General features: G+C 40.0%; 2 protein-coding genes across 5 annotated transcripts in view; one reads left to right on the forward strand and one right to left on the reverse strand.

Annotated features, from left to right (window-relative positions):
• LOC133640502 (probable proton-coupled zinc antiporter SLC30A4) overlaps positions 1 to 16929 on the forward strand; it is a 65490-nt gene that overhangs the window by 42066 nt on the left and 6495 nt on the right. Inside the window, exon 8 of one of the 3 annotated variants that reach the window (XM_062033959.1) lies at positions 2910 to 4188. The exons of 1 other annotated variant lie outside the window; for it this stretch is intronic. In XM_062033959.1, the coding sequence (XP_061889943.1) occupies positions 2910 to 3064 (155 nt within the window). In that variant the 3' untranslated portion in view covers positions 3065 to 4188. Of the gene's footprint in view, positions 1 to 2909; positions 4190 to 16929 lie in introns of those variants that run through there. One more of the 3 variants, XM_062033975.1, reaches the window with a different exon arrangement.
• On the reverse strand, positions 13111 to 16910 carry LOC133640530 (normal mucosa of esophagus-specific gene 1 protein-like). 2 transcript variants are annotated; one of them, XM_062034008.1, is made up of 6 exons: positions 16826 to 16910; positions 16693 to 16752; positions 16528 to 16616; positions 16386 to 16446; positions 16117 to 16189; positions 13111 to 14235 (listed from the first exon to the last, which is right to left on the reverse strand). In XM_062034008.1, exons 2-5 carry the CDS (start codon positions 16729 to 16731, stop codon positions 16121 to 16123), a joined length of 258 nt encoding a protein of 85 aa, XP_061889992.1. In that variant the 5' UTR covers positions 16732 to 16752; positions 16826 to 16910; the 3' UTR covers positions 13111 to 14235; positions 16117 to 16120. The 2 variants fall into 2 exon arrangements, with proteins under 2 accessions (XP_061889992.1, XP_061889983.1); XM_062033999.1 differs by lacking the exon at positions 13111 to 14235 and having other exon boundaries at positions 14259 to 16189; positions 16826 to 16906.

A 16929-nucleotide genomic window follows, 5' to 3' on the forward strand; every position in this document is an offset into this window, starting at 1 on the left:
CACCACACCTTCTTGGTAAACCTGGTTCTGATACGTCCTTTTTCTCCACATTTGTAACATGTCGGAGTGGCTTCCCCTTCCTTCCAGTGTGTCTTGGTGCCTTGTTTGCTTTGCTTTGTGCTAGTCTTCATCATGGTCTTCATCACACTGTCTGCAGGTCCGGTTGTCCTCATCTTCTCAGATTCTTCATAAACCCTCAGTCTTCTCTTGAAGTCCTTAAATGTCACGTTGTCCTCATTTTGTGTAACGTGGACAGCCAGTGATCTGAATGAGTCTGGCAGTCCATTCAAAATGGTGGCCACAAGCAGCTCGTCACTCATGTTCTCTCCTGCATCACGAAGAGCTGAAACTATATTCTCAGCCCTTATCATATAATCAGTCACAGTCTCATTCCCTTCCATTTTTATGGTGGTCAATGAAGTGTACAGGTTTAGAATCCTGGGCTTGCTCTTTCCAGAATAATGTTCTCTTAATAATTTTAAGGCTTTCCTTCCATCATCGGCGGTGTCATGTCTTATCAATGATAGGCTTTTATCATCTAGTGCATTTACTAGTTGAGCATAACAATCTGCATTCTTCAATGGATCTGCAGCTATGGCAGCCTCGCCAACAGACTCTCTCAAAATTGTGTCTTTTAGCTTCAGAATGTGTAAACAGCTAAGGAATCGCATTTCCCATAGATCAAACTTATCTTCTGTTCCATCGAAGACAATCTGCTGTTGTAGGTTCCTGCTCCGGCCATTTTCGCTTTTATTGTTTTTTATAGTTTGCAATCTCCAAGACGTTGCTCAGGCTGTGGCTTGTAGAGTCCTCAATTTTTGTGGGGTTCTCTCTGCGCCTTCTTTATTCTAGCTCGTCCAGTAGCTTCTCTTGGCTAAAAGTTCTTCTTACTTCTGTTACCTTGTTGTTGCTCTAGACTTGCGTGACTGTGCCCATAACCCATACTTGCCAACCCTCCCGGTTTTACCGGGAGACTCATGGAATTCCGCGCCTCTCCCGATAACCTCCCGGAAGAAATTTTCTCCCGATAAACTCCCGGAATTCAGCCGGAGCTGGAGGCCACGCCCCCTCCAGCTCAATGCAGACCTGAGTGGGGACAGCGGCGACAGTCTGTTTTCACGTCCGCTTTCCCACGATATAAACAGCGTGCCTGCCCAATCACGTTATAACTGTAGAAGGATCGAGGGCGAGTTCTTGGTTTCTTATGTAGGTTTATTGTTAGGCAGTTTCATTAACGTCCTCCTAGCGCGGTAACAACACACAACAACAGCAGTCACGTTTTCGTCTACCGTAAAGCAGTTCGTCTGCCGTAAACAGCAATGTTGTGACACTCTTAAACAGGCTAATACTGCCATCTACTGGATAGCCTCCGGTACACTGAAATTCAAGTATTTATTTCATATATATATATATATATATATATATATAGCTAGAATTCACTGAAAGTCAAGTATTTCATATATATATATATATATATATATATATATATATATATATATATATATATATATATATATATATATATATATATATATATATATAATATATGAAATACTCGAGTTGGTGAATTCTAGCTGTAAATATACTCCTCCCCTCTTAACCACGCCCCACCCCACCCCCTATCCCCCACCTCCCGGAATCGGAGGTCTCAAGGTTGGCAAGTATGCCATAACCTGATGAGCTTCGTGCGGTTGCGGTGGAGATGTAATCAAACTCTCATTAGACACAGTTTACCTTTGGCCTTGTAGGTATATTTATTGCAGCGGCAGTAACGTAACTTGCTGCCGCTCTAACAACCAGAATGACTCATGACATATGAACCCGGAACAGGAAGTATAGGTGTCAGGTAACACAGAGGTAAACACTGCCCTCTAATGGACACAATGGGTAAGGGCGTACAACAGTATAACACTTAACACGGCTGATGCCAATACCTCAGTAGGCTGGACTAGATCTGACCAATCTAAGTCTATGAGCATGAACTGATGAAGCCTGCTCGCAAGAGAGGCAGAACGTCTTCTAAGACAAACCGAACAGTCCCGTTGTGATCGATTGAATGCCCTGAGATTACAATGACCTGGATGAATGAGAACATTCATGGACATGTTTAATTAGGGACACTTGCAAGTCGGTATCATCTGGTACTTGTTTTTTTGGACCGATATCCGATATAAATATCTGATCTAGACACCCTTTAATTAAAATGTGATACTGTGCAACATGGTTAGTGAGTGAAATGTGACACTGATGTTGGTTGAGTTGAGTTTGAGTTTATTTCGAACATGGAAACATTACATGATACATCACAATTTTCGGTTTCTCTTTTCAACATGTTTCAAAAGGAATAGGAAGAAGCACAGTTTATTTAATCCTGTTCTCAATTTATTCACAATATACTCCATAAGTAATAACATAAAACAAAAAAAAAGATAATTAGGGAAGTAAGTTGATAAATAAGATTATCAATAAATGTTTTTCAAGATTCTTCTTCTTTGTACTTTCTAAACACTTTGAGTTTGAACGGTTGTTCTTTTTTTATCTGCACCAAACATGTTCTTTCTCTTTTAGCATAACCACACAAAGTGTCAATGTCATGTCAGAATGGTAAACTGAGATTTTTATCACACTGAAGCTGGTTTTGGACTTTGACCTTTGGACTCTGCAACTAAATGCTTGTAATAATTAAATCAAATTTAAAAACAATTCCAATGGATTTTAATACATGACGTATTTTACCCTTCTTTCTGGTAGACCCCCCAACAAAAAGCAGTCGGGTGTGTCCACCCCCATGATGGATAATATTTCTCGCTTATTTTCAAATGTGAATGTTTACAAACTAGACCCATATGGAAAAGTAAGGGGATCCTTCATTGCCCCAATGTCACGTGACATTTTTTTCTTTTTCTTAGTGCCCTCAAGTGCCAGCAACTGGGAAGACGTCCAAGCAAAGGCACGCCACCTACTGCTTCACACGTACGGCGTGACCAGATGCACAGTGCAGGTCCAGACACACAGACAGACCCCAGTGCGCACCTGCTCACAATGTCAGCAGTCTAGCGCTTAAAGACACTCTCCTTCTGTACATTCACTTCCTCTTTATACATTGCCATAGAGCTACATGGCGTTTGGGAGTCAAAAGGGGGCTGTTGCACCTCTCTCAGTTCACTGGCAGGGTGCTAAAAGTAACCTCAAGAGCCAATTAATAGCAGTAACTTAATCTAAGGATTACTGTAACCTTTGCAGACTAAATTCACGGCTACACTGCAATCTTCTAAGGAATGTGAAAACATTCTCTTAATTCACCATTAAGGCCTATTCTATTTGTATTTTACACTTTTTTTATGATGATCGGCTCGGCCTCATTATATGCAACTTTTATTTTTTGTGTTTGTTGCTTTTAGTAGTTTTTACCAGGAATGTAACACTCACTGAATCACTCTAATGTACTTCTGTTTTTAGCCTCTAACCAAAGTCACTTTTCTATCAGTCAATCTGTAAAAGTAGATTTGATGAGACTAACCCACACGATAATTTTAAATAATTTATGCTTAAAACGTTTGATACTGACTCAAGAGTTGAGACTGGTACCATTCTGCATGGCACCCAAGTGACCTTTTGTTTTTCAGCAGCCTCACATTATCAGTTCAGGTTTTAAATAAGAAAATAGTCATGTTTTTGTTGGTGCATCTCGATCATCTACATATGGACAGATGTTTAAAGGCCTACTGAAACCCACTACTACCGACCACGCAGTCTGATAGTTTATATATCAATGATGAAATCTTAACATTATAACACATGCCAATACGGCCGGGTTAACTTATAAAGTGACATTTTAAATTTGCCGCTAAACTTCCGGTTCGAAACGCCTCTGAGGATGACGTATGCGCGTGACGTAGCCCGACGAACACGGGTATGCCTTCCACATTGAAGCCGGTACGAAAAAGCTCTGTTTTCATTTCATAATTCCACAGTATTCTGGACATCTGTGTTCGTGAATCTGTTTCAATCATGTTCATTGCATTATGGAGAAGGAAGCCAAGCAAGCAAAGAAGAAAGTTGTCGGTGCGAAATGGACGTATTTTTCGAACGTAGTCAGCCACAACAGTACACAGCCGGCGCTTCTTTGTTTACATTCCCGAAAGATGCAGTCAAGATGGAAGAACTCGGATAACAGAGACTCTAACCAGGAGGACTTTTGATTTGGATACACAGACGCCTGTAGAGAACTGGGACAACACAGACTCTTACCAGGATTACTTTGATTTGGATGACAAAGACGCAGACGTGCTACTGTGAGTATGCAGCTTTGGCTTTTTTTTGCGTATGTACGTAACTTTTTTAAAATATATAAGCTTTATGAACCTTGGGTTAGGTGAACGGTCTTTTGGGCTGAGTGATTGTGTGTGTTGATCATGTGTTTGAATTGTATTGGCGTGTTCTATGGAGCTAGGAGCTAGCAGAGGAGCTAGGAGCTAGCATAACACGTACCGTACCGTAAGTGCGCGTCACGTACGTAACTTTTTAAAAATATATAAGCTTTATGAACCTTGGGTTAGGTGAACGGTCTTTTGGGCTGAGTGATTGTGTGTGTTGATCGGGTGTTTGAATTGTATTGGCGTGTTCTATGGAGCTAGGAGCTAGCAGAGGAGCTAGGAGCTAGCATAACAAACACGCAGGTGTTATTATGCAGGATTAATTTGTGGCATATTAAATATAAGCCTGGTTGTGTTGTGGCTAATAGAGTATATATATGTCTTGTGTTTATTTACTGTTGTAGTCATTCCCAGCTGAATATCAGGTACCGTGAGTATGCAGCCTTGGCTGCTAAACATTCGATAACTTGACCGTATGTGCGCGTCACGTACGTAACTTTTTAAAAATATATAAGCTTTATGAACCTTGGGTTAGGTAAACGGTCTTTTGGGCTGAGTGATTGTGTGTGTTGATCAGGTGTTTGAATTGTATTGGCGTGTTCTATGGAGCTAGGAGCTAGCAGAGGAGCTAGGAGCTAGCATAACAAACACGCAGGTGTTTTTATGCAGGATTAATTTGTGGCATATTAAATATAAGCCTGGTTGTGTTGTGGCTAATAGAGTATATATATGTCTTGTGTTTATTTACTGTTGTAGTCATTCCCAGCTGAATATCAGGTCACCCCCGGCTCTCACAGCATCTTCCCTATCTGAATAGCTTCAACTCCCCACTAGTCCTTCACTTGCACTTTACTCATCCACAAATCTTTCATCCTCGCTCAAATTAATGGGGAAATTGTCGCTTTCTCGGTCCGAATCTCTCTCACTTCATGCGGCCATCATTGTAAACAATAGGGAACTTTGCGTATATGTTCAACTGACTACGTCACGCTACTTCCGGTAGGTGCAAGCCTTTTTTTTATCAGATACCAAAAGTTGCAATCTTTATCGTCGTTGTTCTATACTAAATCCTTTCAGCAAAAATATGGCAATATCGCGAAATGATCAAGTATGACACATAGAATAGATCTGCTATCCCCGTTTAAATAAAAAAAATTCATTTCAGTAGGCCTTTAAGAGCGTATCAAAACGCCTCCCACAGCAATGCCAGAGTGATGACAGGATACATGGCTGCTGCACCTCAGTGATGACTGACAGTATTGTAGTCCTGGCTGGACTCTCCTACAGTATTTCCATATTTGCAAATTATGCTGGTATGACACTTTTGATGAGAGTTGTATTGATTATATAAATCTAAATTACTGAATTTTTTTGTAATAAAGTATTTAATTTGTTGTTTCATGTCCAGTGCTGTAGGTGTGTTAATGATGTATTGCTATTATGATCACCCTGTGTGACCCTGCACAGGACATGCACTCACTAGTCACTTCATTAGGCACACATGCACAATACAATCTGATTAAATGCAAGAGCTCGGTTTTGATTGGCACACTTTGATTGGGGTAGAGGGGCCGTGCCAAAAACTTGAGGATTCCATGTTCGATTCCTGCTTCCGCCATCCTAGTCACTGCCGTTGTGTCCTTGGGCAAGACACTTTGCCCACCTGCTCCCAGTGCCACCCACACTGGTTGAAATGTAGATAATTGGTTGTCACTTTGTAAAGTGCTTTGAGTCTCGAGAGAAAATAAAGCGCTATATAAATATAATTCACTTCACACTCCCCGTTTCCATATAAGTTGGGAAATTGTGTTAGATGTAAATATAAACGGAATACAATGATTTGCAAATCCTTTTCAACCCATATTCAATTGAATGCACTACAAAGACAAGATACTTGATGTTCAAACTCATAAACTTTAATTTTTTTTTGGCAAGTAATTAACTTAGAATTCCATGGCTGCAACACGTGCCAAAGTAGTTGGGAAAGGGAATGTTCACCACTGTGTTACATGGCCTTTCCTTTTAACAACACTCAGTAAACGTTCGGGAACTTAAGCTTCTCAGGTGGAATTCTTTCCCATTCTTGCTTGATGTACAGCTTAAGTTGTTCAACAGTCCGGGGGTCTTCGTTGTGGTATTTTAGGCTTCATAATGCGCCACACAATTTCAATGGGAGACAGGTCTGGACTACAGGCAGGCCAGTCTAGTACCCGCACTCTTTTACTATGAAGCCACGTTGATGCAACACGTGGCTTGGCATTGTCTTGCTGAAATAAGCAGGGGCGTCCATGGTAACGTTGCTTGGATGGCAACATATGTTGCTCCAAAACCTGTATGTACCTTTCAGCATAAATGGCGCCTTCACAGATGTGTAAGTTACGCATGTCTTGGGCACTAATACACCCCCATACCATCACAGATGCTGGCTTTTCAACTTTGCGCCTATAACAATCCGGATGGTTCTTTTCCTCTTTGGTCCGGAGGACACGACATCCACAGTTTCCAAAAACAATTTGAAATGTGGACTCGTCAGACCACAGAACACTTTTCCACTTTGTATCAGTCCATCTTAGATGAGCTCAGGCCCAGCGAAGCCGACGGCGTTTCTGGGTGTTGTTGATAAACGGTTTTCGCCTTGCATAGGAGAGTTTTAACTTGCACTTACAGATGTAGCGACCAACTGTAGTTACTGACAGTGGGTTTCTGAAGTGTTCCTGAGCCCATGTGGTGATATCCTTTACACACTGATGTCGCTTGTTGATGCAGTACAGCCTGAGGGATCCAAGGTCACTGGCTTATTAGCTGCTTACGTGCAGTGATTTCTCCAGATTGCTGGAGCCTATCCTAGCTGCATTTGGGCGGAAGGCGGGGTACACCCTGGACAAGTCGCCATCTCATCACAGGGCCAACACAGATAGAGAGACAACATTCACACACTAGAGACCATTTAGTGTTGCCAATCAACCTATCCCCAGGTGCATGTCTTTGGAGGTGGGAGGAAGCCGGAGTACCCGGAGGGAACCCATGCAGTCATGGGGAGAACCGAGCCCAGCATCGAACCCAGGACTTTCGTATTGTGAGGCACACATACTAACCCCTGTTTCACCGTGCTTCCGCCCCATTTAATCGTTAAACCTAAATAGTGAATATCAATATAAATGCCACATTTATATGTTAAATCTAGATGCTAAATATACTTTTAAACATTTAATCTAATGTTATCAAATTAAAACTAAATGCTGAATATAAATCTAAATGTTGAATCTAAATACCACATTTAAATGGTAAATCTAGATGCCAAATATAATAATAATAATAATAATACCTGGGATTTATATAGCGCTTTTCTAAGTACCCAAAGTCGCTTTACATGTAGAACCCATCATTCATTCACACCTGGTGGTGGTAAGCTACTTTCATAGCCACAGCTGCCCTGGGGTAGACTGACGGAAGCGTGGCTGCAATTTGCGCCAACGGCCCCTCCGACCACCAACTATCATTCAATTCACCGGTGTGAGTGGCACCGGGGGCAAAGGGTGAAGTGTCCCGCCCAAAGACACAACGGCAACGACTTTTGGATGGTAAGAGGCGGGGAGCGAACCTGCAACCCTCAGGTTTCCGGCACGGTTGCTCTACCCACTACGCCATGCCGCCGCCTCAAATATAAATCCAAATTAAAATCTAATTGTTTAATGTAATACATCTAAATGCTTAATCTAAATCTACACATTTATTCTAAATGTCACATTTAAATGTTTAATTGCTAAATATAAATATACATGTTTAATCTAAATGCTGCATTTAAATGTTTGAACTAAATGATAAATATACATCTAAATGCTCAATCTAAAAGTTAAATCCATATGTTTAATTCATATCATATATTTTCTAAATTAACTTTACACGTGGCGAGACATTAGATATCAGATTTTAAATTTTGCATTTAGATTCAACATTTAAATTTAAACTTAGATTTAATGTTTCGATTACCATTTAATTTCTATCTCAAATTTGACACAAATGTGGTAAAGATGAGAAAAGTTATCTACATGTGTGAAGGTGAGCTAAATCAAGATATATGAGCTAAAAGGTGTGTTTAGATTTGTACATCAGGCTTCCAATATTACTGGGTGTTGTGTCGTGGTAGTGTTCCTTCTCACCACTAGATGGTGCACTTTCATGTAGCTTCAGGATCACTATGATTAGATAGAATGCATTTGATAATTAGAGTTTGGCCTTCACTTCTCTGATCATCCCCTCCAATGTCATACAATTACAGTACGTGGATGGAGCAGACATGATGAACATTTGGATTGTATTTATGTAAACAACATTTTAAATGTATTTATAAATGGTTGATTTATATAGGCTAGTTTATAAATCAACCATTTATAAATACACATTAGTAGGCTAAATGAACCTCTTCAACATAACATTTTAAATGATAAATACATTTTGTCTCAGTACACATAACCGGTTTTGTGTTAATGAACACTCTTTGTACCTGACAGGGTTTGAACAGGGATTGTCTCGGTTTCCAGGCAACAATCTTGCGATCATAAAACCATAATGTGTGTGTTTACACAGACAGCCTGACACGTCTTAACCGCTCATGCGTCTGTGGGTGTTGACACTCTTGACTTAGTCACGTACACAAAGATCAACACACCGTATCCTTCCTCCATTGTTGTTTTAAATACCAGCATATAGCTTGATGGTTGTGCAAGAATAAAAATACTTGGGGACTCATTTATGAGACACCAGTTAGAGAGCCGAGCTACTTGTGCACCTGACAACATGCATGCACTGGAGAGTCCTAGTTTGGATGGTAGAAATAACTTTGCAGGAAATTATATTTAAAACATTAAAATGATCAATATCGGCATTATCCCACTTTTTGCAAAGGTTGCAGGTTTTTATGGAGTGCCGAATGTAAAAGTTCAGTCACACTTTTCCAGTAGATATTTTTCTCAGATTTTACTCAATTTCCTAAAATTTTCATCACATTTAAGTTTCAATGAAATGTTGACTCTAAATATTACATCTAAATGAGAAATCTAAACCTAAATCTTTAAATATAAATCCATATGTTAAATCTAAATCCAAACCCATGTTAAATCAAAACCTAAATGTTCAATCTTAACTTAAATGTTAAATCTAAACCTAAATCTTAAATCTAAATGTGAGAGTTAAATTTTAAACGGGAGCGCTAAATGTAAATGTGAGCGCTAAATGTTAAATCTAAATCTAAATGTAAATGTTAAATCTAAACCTAAATCTTGAATATGAATCCATATGAATGTTGTCTGTCTATCTGTGTTGGCGACTTGTCCAGGGTGTACCCCGCCTTCCCCCCAAATGCAGCTGAGATAGGCTACAGCACACGCCGCGACCCCGACAGGGACAAGCAGTAGAAAATGGATTGATGTTGAATCTAATTCTAAATCTTAAATCTAAACCTAAATCTTAAATCTAAATGGGAGCGCTAAATGTTAAATATAAATCTATATGTAAGTGCTAAATGTTAAATCTAAACCTAAATGTTAAATATAAATCTCAAATCTAAATGTGAGCTCTAAATGTTAAATCTAAACCTAAATTTTAAATTGAAATCTCAATCCTAAATCTAAATGTAAACCCTAAATCTCTCGCCAAGTGTAAAGATAAATATTTATACAATGTCAGTATTCCACCAATCCGACGCTTCTCAGCCGCAAAGCCGCGCCCACATCTCTGCCTCTCAGTGCAGACACTCCTACACCTTTATTACTGCAGAAGAAGGAAACATGACGTACTGTATGATAAATGCCAACAGTGCCAATAAAGTTGCATATTATTTTTAAATGTTAGCTCCAAAGGTGTGAGTGTACATGTTGCGTTGCATCAAAACAAATAGACACTCTTAAACACGTCGATGCTGCACTTCTGTGTTTGACAATGATTGGAATTCATTGTTATGCCGAGGCATGCAGTGTGCATGAATACACCTATTTCTTTTCATGTGAGTCTTTCATCATTTCGCTGTGCTCTTACTTTATGATTGTGTCACATATGAACATTACTTTGCTGTAAACAACGTGATCACTGTCATATAAGTTCGCTGACAGAATCGCTTTGGATCGGTTCTAAAGAATATGTCTTAATTGTGAGCTAAATGATAGAAACATGATCGTAGTGAGTGTGAAGTCATTTGGTCAGAAGTTCGGATCAGGTGCATGCCAATATGCACCTTTGAATATGCTTATTTTCCATCTTCCTGCTCCTCACAGCAGTGCAGTCAGCTGGCTGCTGCAGCAAACTTATATGACAGTGATTGCGTTGTTTACAGCAATGTAATGTTCATATGTGACACAATCATGAAGTAAGAGCGCAGCAAAATGATGAGAGACACATACAAATAGAAATAGGTGACATGAACCCACCAGGACCCTGATCAATCAAATCAAACTTTATTTATAAAGCGCTTTTCATACATAAAAGAAATGCAACACAAAGTGCTTTACAAAGTTAAAAACAATACCCCGGTGACCCCTAACCCCCATTATCACATACGTACACACAGACACACACACGCATCTATATGGACAAATGATTGCATGGCTGAATACAGAGGAGACATTTGAGTAAACACTATCACCGGAGCCATCTGCACCAGGAGGTCATCAGACCATGGCCACCAGGATTCTGACACAAAAGCGCCCCCACAAGCATGGCCGATAACCCCTGAGGCAGATGGCTCATCTGAGGAACGTTGGAAAATAAAAATAATAAAACTTGTCCCCCAATTTTAATGGCATCATTAATCCCTACCTGCATACATATCTCCCTCACACTACAACACACACATCAATAGGGACTGGAGGTCGGCTGTGATGGCTGACCTCCTAATTTCAACTGCACAGTAGACACTCTGGGAGCTGAATACACTCCCACATCACAGATGCACGGGGGGGGGGGGGGGGGGGGGGGGGGATAGGGTCTCATTGCCTCCTCGACCGGTCTGGGTCTGGTGGCCTGCCATTCCCGTGCAGGGACCTCGCTGAGGGTGTGAAGGTGAGGTGTGCTCTGTCTGTGGGTGGAGTCTTGCGCCTGGTTGAGATCACAGCTGGGGCAGTGGGGTGGGTTCTATCTCTGTTGGGAAGGGAGTGGGGGACCCTCAGGTAGGTGCAGCCGGGGCGGTGAGTGGAATGGCTGGATGGAGTTGTTGTGTGGATGATGGCTGCGGTTGTCATTGTGGTTGTGGTGTTGTTTGGTGTACTCAGAAGTCTCTCAAATGCAAATGCCAGATATTTGAAGTTTTTTTAAGGTAACGTATAAATTACTTTCCCTAGTAATTAATTAAAGAGTAATTCAGTTACTTTTTTGGTAAAGTAACGAGCAACTATAATGAATTACTTCTTAAAAGTAATTTTCAGAACACTGCATATACACTATATTGCCAAAAGTATTTGGCCACCCATCCAAATGATCAGAATCAGGTGTCCTAATCACTTGGCCCGGCCACAGGTGTATAAAATCAAGCACTTAGGCATGGAGACTGTTTCTACAAACATTTGTGAAACAATGGGCCGCTCTCAGGAGCTCAGTGATTTCCAGCGTGGAACTGTCATAGGATGCCACCTGTGCAACAAATCCAGTCGTGAAATTTCCTCGCTCCTAAATATTCCGAAGTCAACTGTTGGCTTTATTATAAGAAATTGGAAGAGTTTGGGAACAACAGCAACTCAGCCACGGAGTGGTAGGCCACGTAAACTGACAGAAAGAGGGCCAGTGGATGCTGAAGCGCATAGTGCAAAGAGGCCGCCGACTTTCTGCACAGTCAGTTGCTACAGAGCTCCAAATTTCATGTGACCTTCCAATTACCGGTAGCCCACGTACAGTACGCAGAGAGCTTCATGGAATGGGTTTCCATGGCCGAGTAGCTGCATCTAAGCCATACATCACCAAGTCCAATGCAAAGCGTCGGATGCAGTGGTGTAAAGCATGTTACCACTGGACTCTAGAGCAGTGGAGACGCGTTCTCTGGACTGATGAATCACGCTTTTCCATCTGGCAGTCTGATGGACGAGTCTGGGTTTGGAGGTTGCCAGGAGAACGCTACATTTTGGACAGCATTGTGCCGAGTGTGAAATTTGGTGGAGGAGGAATTATGGTGTGGGGTTGTTTTTCAGCAGTTGGGCTTTTGCCCCTTAGTTCCAGTGAAAGGAACTTTGAATGATCCAGGATACCAAAACATTCTGGACAATTCCATGGTCCAAACCTTGTGGGAACAGTTTGGAGCGGGCCCCTTCATATGTGAGTCAAGGCAGGTGGCCAAATACTTTTGACAATATACTGTATATTATCTAAACATTGGTATTGTAATGGTTCACAAAGCTAACGCATAAAGACTAAATATATTATCTAACGTTTGGTATAGTAGTGGTTCACAAAACTAAAACATAAAAACTACTATTTCTAACCGTGGGTATTGTAGTGGTTCATGTAGTTGACTCATTGAATTCATACTGATGTTGCCTTTGTAGTATAATGGATCACACAGGTGATCAATGAATTCTATAATTATTCATCCTTTTTATCTAAATGCTATGTTATTGCCTTTTAAGTGGTTCACGTAAAAAAATTAAACATTTTAATTTTTTGGGTTATTTTGAGGGAAGAATTTGTTTGTCTGTCTGTAAAAGTTATGGGCTTATTTAGATGAAACTTCCAGGAAATGTCAACAATGGGATAAGAAACAAGTGATTCAATTCTGGGTGTAATATGGATAATTTCTACGGCGTTACCTTGTTTACAGGGCACAACTTCTTTGTGTGTGTATAGTAGCCCCCCGCACTCCCTTTCACCCACAGAGACAAAGAGAGTGGAAGACTGACAAATAGATTCACTCAGTTTATTTAATTCCGCTATAGAACAAACACCTGTGATATAAATACAAGAGTAACCTGAGTTTTTGGTTTTCATTGATGTGAACATTTTAACTGGCTTTTTGTTTTGCTCCTTATTTTCCAGCATCTTGCTTTGCCTTCAGTTCATGTTTTTTTTTCTTTTTCCAATTAAGCATTGAGGGTTGGTTGGACTATTATATTTTCCCTGCTGTGCCTTGACCTGATAAAGACATTGTTCTTTGAACACAAATATTTCCTGTCTTTCAACCTGGGTTCCTGCTACACATCCTGACACTTAATAAAGTGGCGCACTCCTGAAAAAAACCTTCAAATGAATTTTGCACTGGTGGATTGCCAGCAGGCTTTTGTGACACATAAGGGTTTCATTTTCTGAGTTGCTAATCAAATTGAACCCTCCAAACCTCAAAATGTCACTAGCTATAAAAACATAATCAGTACACATCTAAATTGACTTAACGTAATGGGAAAACTACATAAATACATAAATAAGATTAAAAAAATAGAACATTTGATAGAAAAGTGAATTCGAATTCAGATTGTTCATCAGACATTTAAGACCAAAGCCCTAAAACTTTTTTCACCAAGTACCACCTCAGTAAAAACCTGGCTAGCCAAGTACCACCATAATGACCAACATTATAATACAGTAGCGTAGTAGGCCTAAGAATGTATTAAAAACAAGGCAGAGGTTTTATTTAACAACTTATTTAATATTTTGGACACTGTAACTTTACCCACAATGCACAAACATCTACAATGACACTCCATCTACAGTACCTATTTACAGACTTCTTTGGCGTACCAGTACCGCAGTTTGAGAATCACTGGTCTAAATATTTGCTAAAATCTGTCTTTGTTTGCCAGGCGTTCACGCTGTCGCGATCTCCTGATGGATGATTGTAATCCAACCGTCCAACTGCACAACCGAGGCCTCTTGCAACACGTCATTGCTGCAATGGTCGAACGCAGTAAGACACAGTTTCTTAAAAGGTCCTGAAGGTTATCGGACATAAGAAGCCAAATGGCAGGCCAAAGAAACATTTTGAGCGATTGCGCATTGCATGACTTTTGATGCTATTACAAAACTTTAACACATTTTTTTCTGATTATTTCACAGAAGTTATGAGCTACAACTTACAGAACAGTGCTCTTAGAATGAAACAATAAGTGTATTTTAGTGGCGATGAAGCCACACAAACTAATGATAACTCACTGCTAGGGATGGTACCTTTTAATATTTGAATTCATACTGTACGGTACCAATTTTCAGTACTTTTGTGTGTGTTCATACATTTACATAAAAAAAAAAAAAATCTCAATTTTTAAAATTTACATTTAACAGAGAGTTTATTATGATAACTGTGATGTTATATCTTGCTTTCTTACATTGCAGAGTTTCATTTGCAAATATTATTTAGTAAACTTTGCACGCAGTTACAATTCCAAGACATTAGATGGCGGTAGTGTATAGGCTACTTTGGGCTGCCTTAGTCAGGAAGTAGTCTGTGCTATTAGATTGAATGTGCCAGTCTGTTTTTTTGTCGAGTCCTACAAAGTGTTTATACTGTAAGTATTGCAACTATTACACAGCAGCTTTTTGATTGTAATGTGTCTTAGTTGTAGTTGCGATTACCAAATTTGAAGGTATTGAAATCGCTAATGCTAATCGATAGCATGTATATGGCATATCCAATGTAAATTAGCATCAAGTTAGTGCATATTTAAAAAGTAGAGTCTTAATTTAATTTCGAGCATAGCTTTGTTGGATGGAAAATTACTGAAAGACAGTCCAGCTGTGTCCGCTCTCAGTATTTAATTGTTTGTTTCCCTGCCAAATGCTTGAGCCGGTGCCTGGGCAACAAAGGTATCGAAATATGGTACCGTTTGATTTTACGTGAATCCGTACTTGATAGTACCAGCGGAATTCGGTTAGTACCTATAAAAGTACTGAATTTGGTAACAATCCCTACTCACTGCTAACAAGGCATCAGCACAATGATGCGTTTTTACACAGGTGGAGCACATTAGTCACATAGAAAATCAGGATACAAAGAAACCAGAATCTAAATAACAATTTTTGTTCTATTAGAAAAAAATATTAGCAAACGAATTACCTCAGTAATAGTACATGTTAAATCCAAACACAATTTTTCTAACCTCTATTAGAGTTTTTTAAGTTGCATTTTTTAAATAACTATATTTTTTTACCTATATCAGCGGTCCCCAAACTACGGCCCGCGTGCCGGATCCGGCCCGCCAGCGTCCAAAATCCGGCACGCGGGAAGTCCCAAGTTAAAAAAACAACAAAACAAAACAAAAACTTTTTAATCACTATTTTTTTAAATCTGTCCTTTCTAATCCATTTTCTACCGCTTGTTACTCTCGGTGTCTCAGAGCCGCTCAGGCAAATCATATTGTCTAAAAATGCATTTTCCCATCGATAACGTGACATCGTCAAAAAGTTTGGGGACCCCTGCCATATAAATTTTTTTGGATTACAGTCCTGTATGCATATCCTTGTGGTCAGTGCAATGTGTTTGATCACTGGATTTTGATGAGGAAGAACAAAGACAGTCAACATTTCATTGATGATAAATAATTCATTAATACATTATATGGATATTATTTGGATATTATCGAACATTCATATTTACTGTGTGCAGACATTTCTGCAGGTGGATTGATGCTCTCGTGGTGTGCAACTACCAACTACTAAGCAGACAAAAAACCCAACAGTGCAGCAGAAGCGTTTCCGCACACTAAGTGTCAAAGCATCCTAGTTTGTGCAGAAAGGATTCTGTTGGACTGATGAGTGGAAAGTTGGCAGGCACCTTTTTATTTGGTGAGACGCTTCACCAACTCCAGTTCCTCCACTGGCTTCCACTGCTGATTGATGGTGAAAAGCTGCAAAGGGTTCAAAAATAAAAATACATTTAGGCACTTATGTGTACTAAGAAGCACAGAAGTAGCAGCTCATTGGTGTGCAGCGCCACACACATCAATATCCATTTGGTATGTTTCTTCTACAGTGACTCAGCAGCTGTCTGGAAAATTCTGCCCTTGTCTCAGCATTATTTGAACAACATTGTGATGGTTTCACCTTTTGGGGCGTGGTTGGATCCACTCTCTCCCATGGTTCTGGATTGGAGGTCTTATTTAAACTGAAAACAATAAAAATGCTGCATCACTGAAAACATTCAAAGTCAAAGATATGGTTCAACAAAATAACAAGTGGCACTTACATGACGTCAGATTTGGTGAGAAGAAAATAGATAGAAGCCGTAGTGGCTCCTGTTGCAGCTAAAGTCATGAAACCGATCAGTGGGATCAGCTGAATTCAAGTGCATCAAATAGAATAGAATTTTAGATTAAGTTGAACACAAAATCATCATAAAAATCAGACACACCTCTTTTTTCTTTCTTAACATTTGAAAAAATCCCCTCATATCTTTAAACTCCTTAGGTACCTGAAGAGAAACATGCTATAATTGCACATTATGTGGAGTAAAGAAAATGTCACCTGTGTGTGGCAGCGCTCACCTTTTGTCACAGAGTAGGTCTTGTCTGGTCTGTTAGTGGAGCATCTCTTCCGCCTGCTCTGGGCTCATGTAGGTTGGAGGAGAGCGAGAACGAGGTGAAAGGCA

This window comes from Entelurus aequoreus, linkage group LG02 (genome assembly GCF_033978785.1).
Source record: "Entelurus aequoreus isolate RoL-2023_Sb linkage group LG02, RoL_Eaeq_v1.1, whole genome shotgun sequence".
NCBI lineage: Eukaryota > Metazoa > Chordata > Actinopteri > Syngnathiformes > Syngnathidae > Entelurus > Entelurus aequoreus.

Excerpts from the sequence above, each read along its gene's own strand:
- LOC133640530 (XM_062034008.1), bottom strand. The coding sequence starts at position 16,731 with ATGAGGGGATTTTTTCAAATGTTAAGAAAGAAAAAAGAG. Across the intron at positions 16,617-16,692 it reads TGTTAAGAAAGAAAAAAGAG|CTGATCCCACTGATCGGTTT; the intron begins GTGTGTCTGATT and ends ACTTGAATTCAG. Across the intron at positions 16,190-16,385 it reads ATCCAACCACGCCCCAAAAG|CTTTTCACCATCAATCAGCA; the intron begins GTGAAACCATCA and ends AACCCTTTGCAG.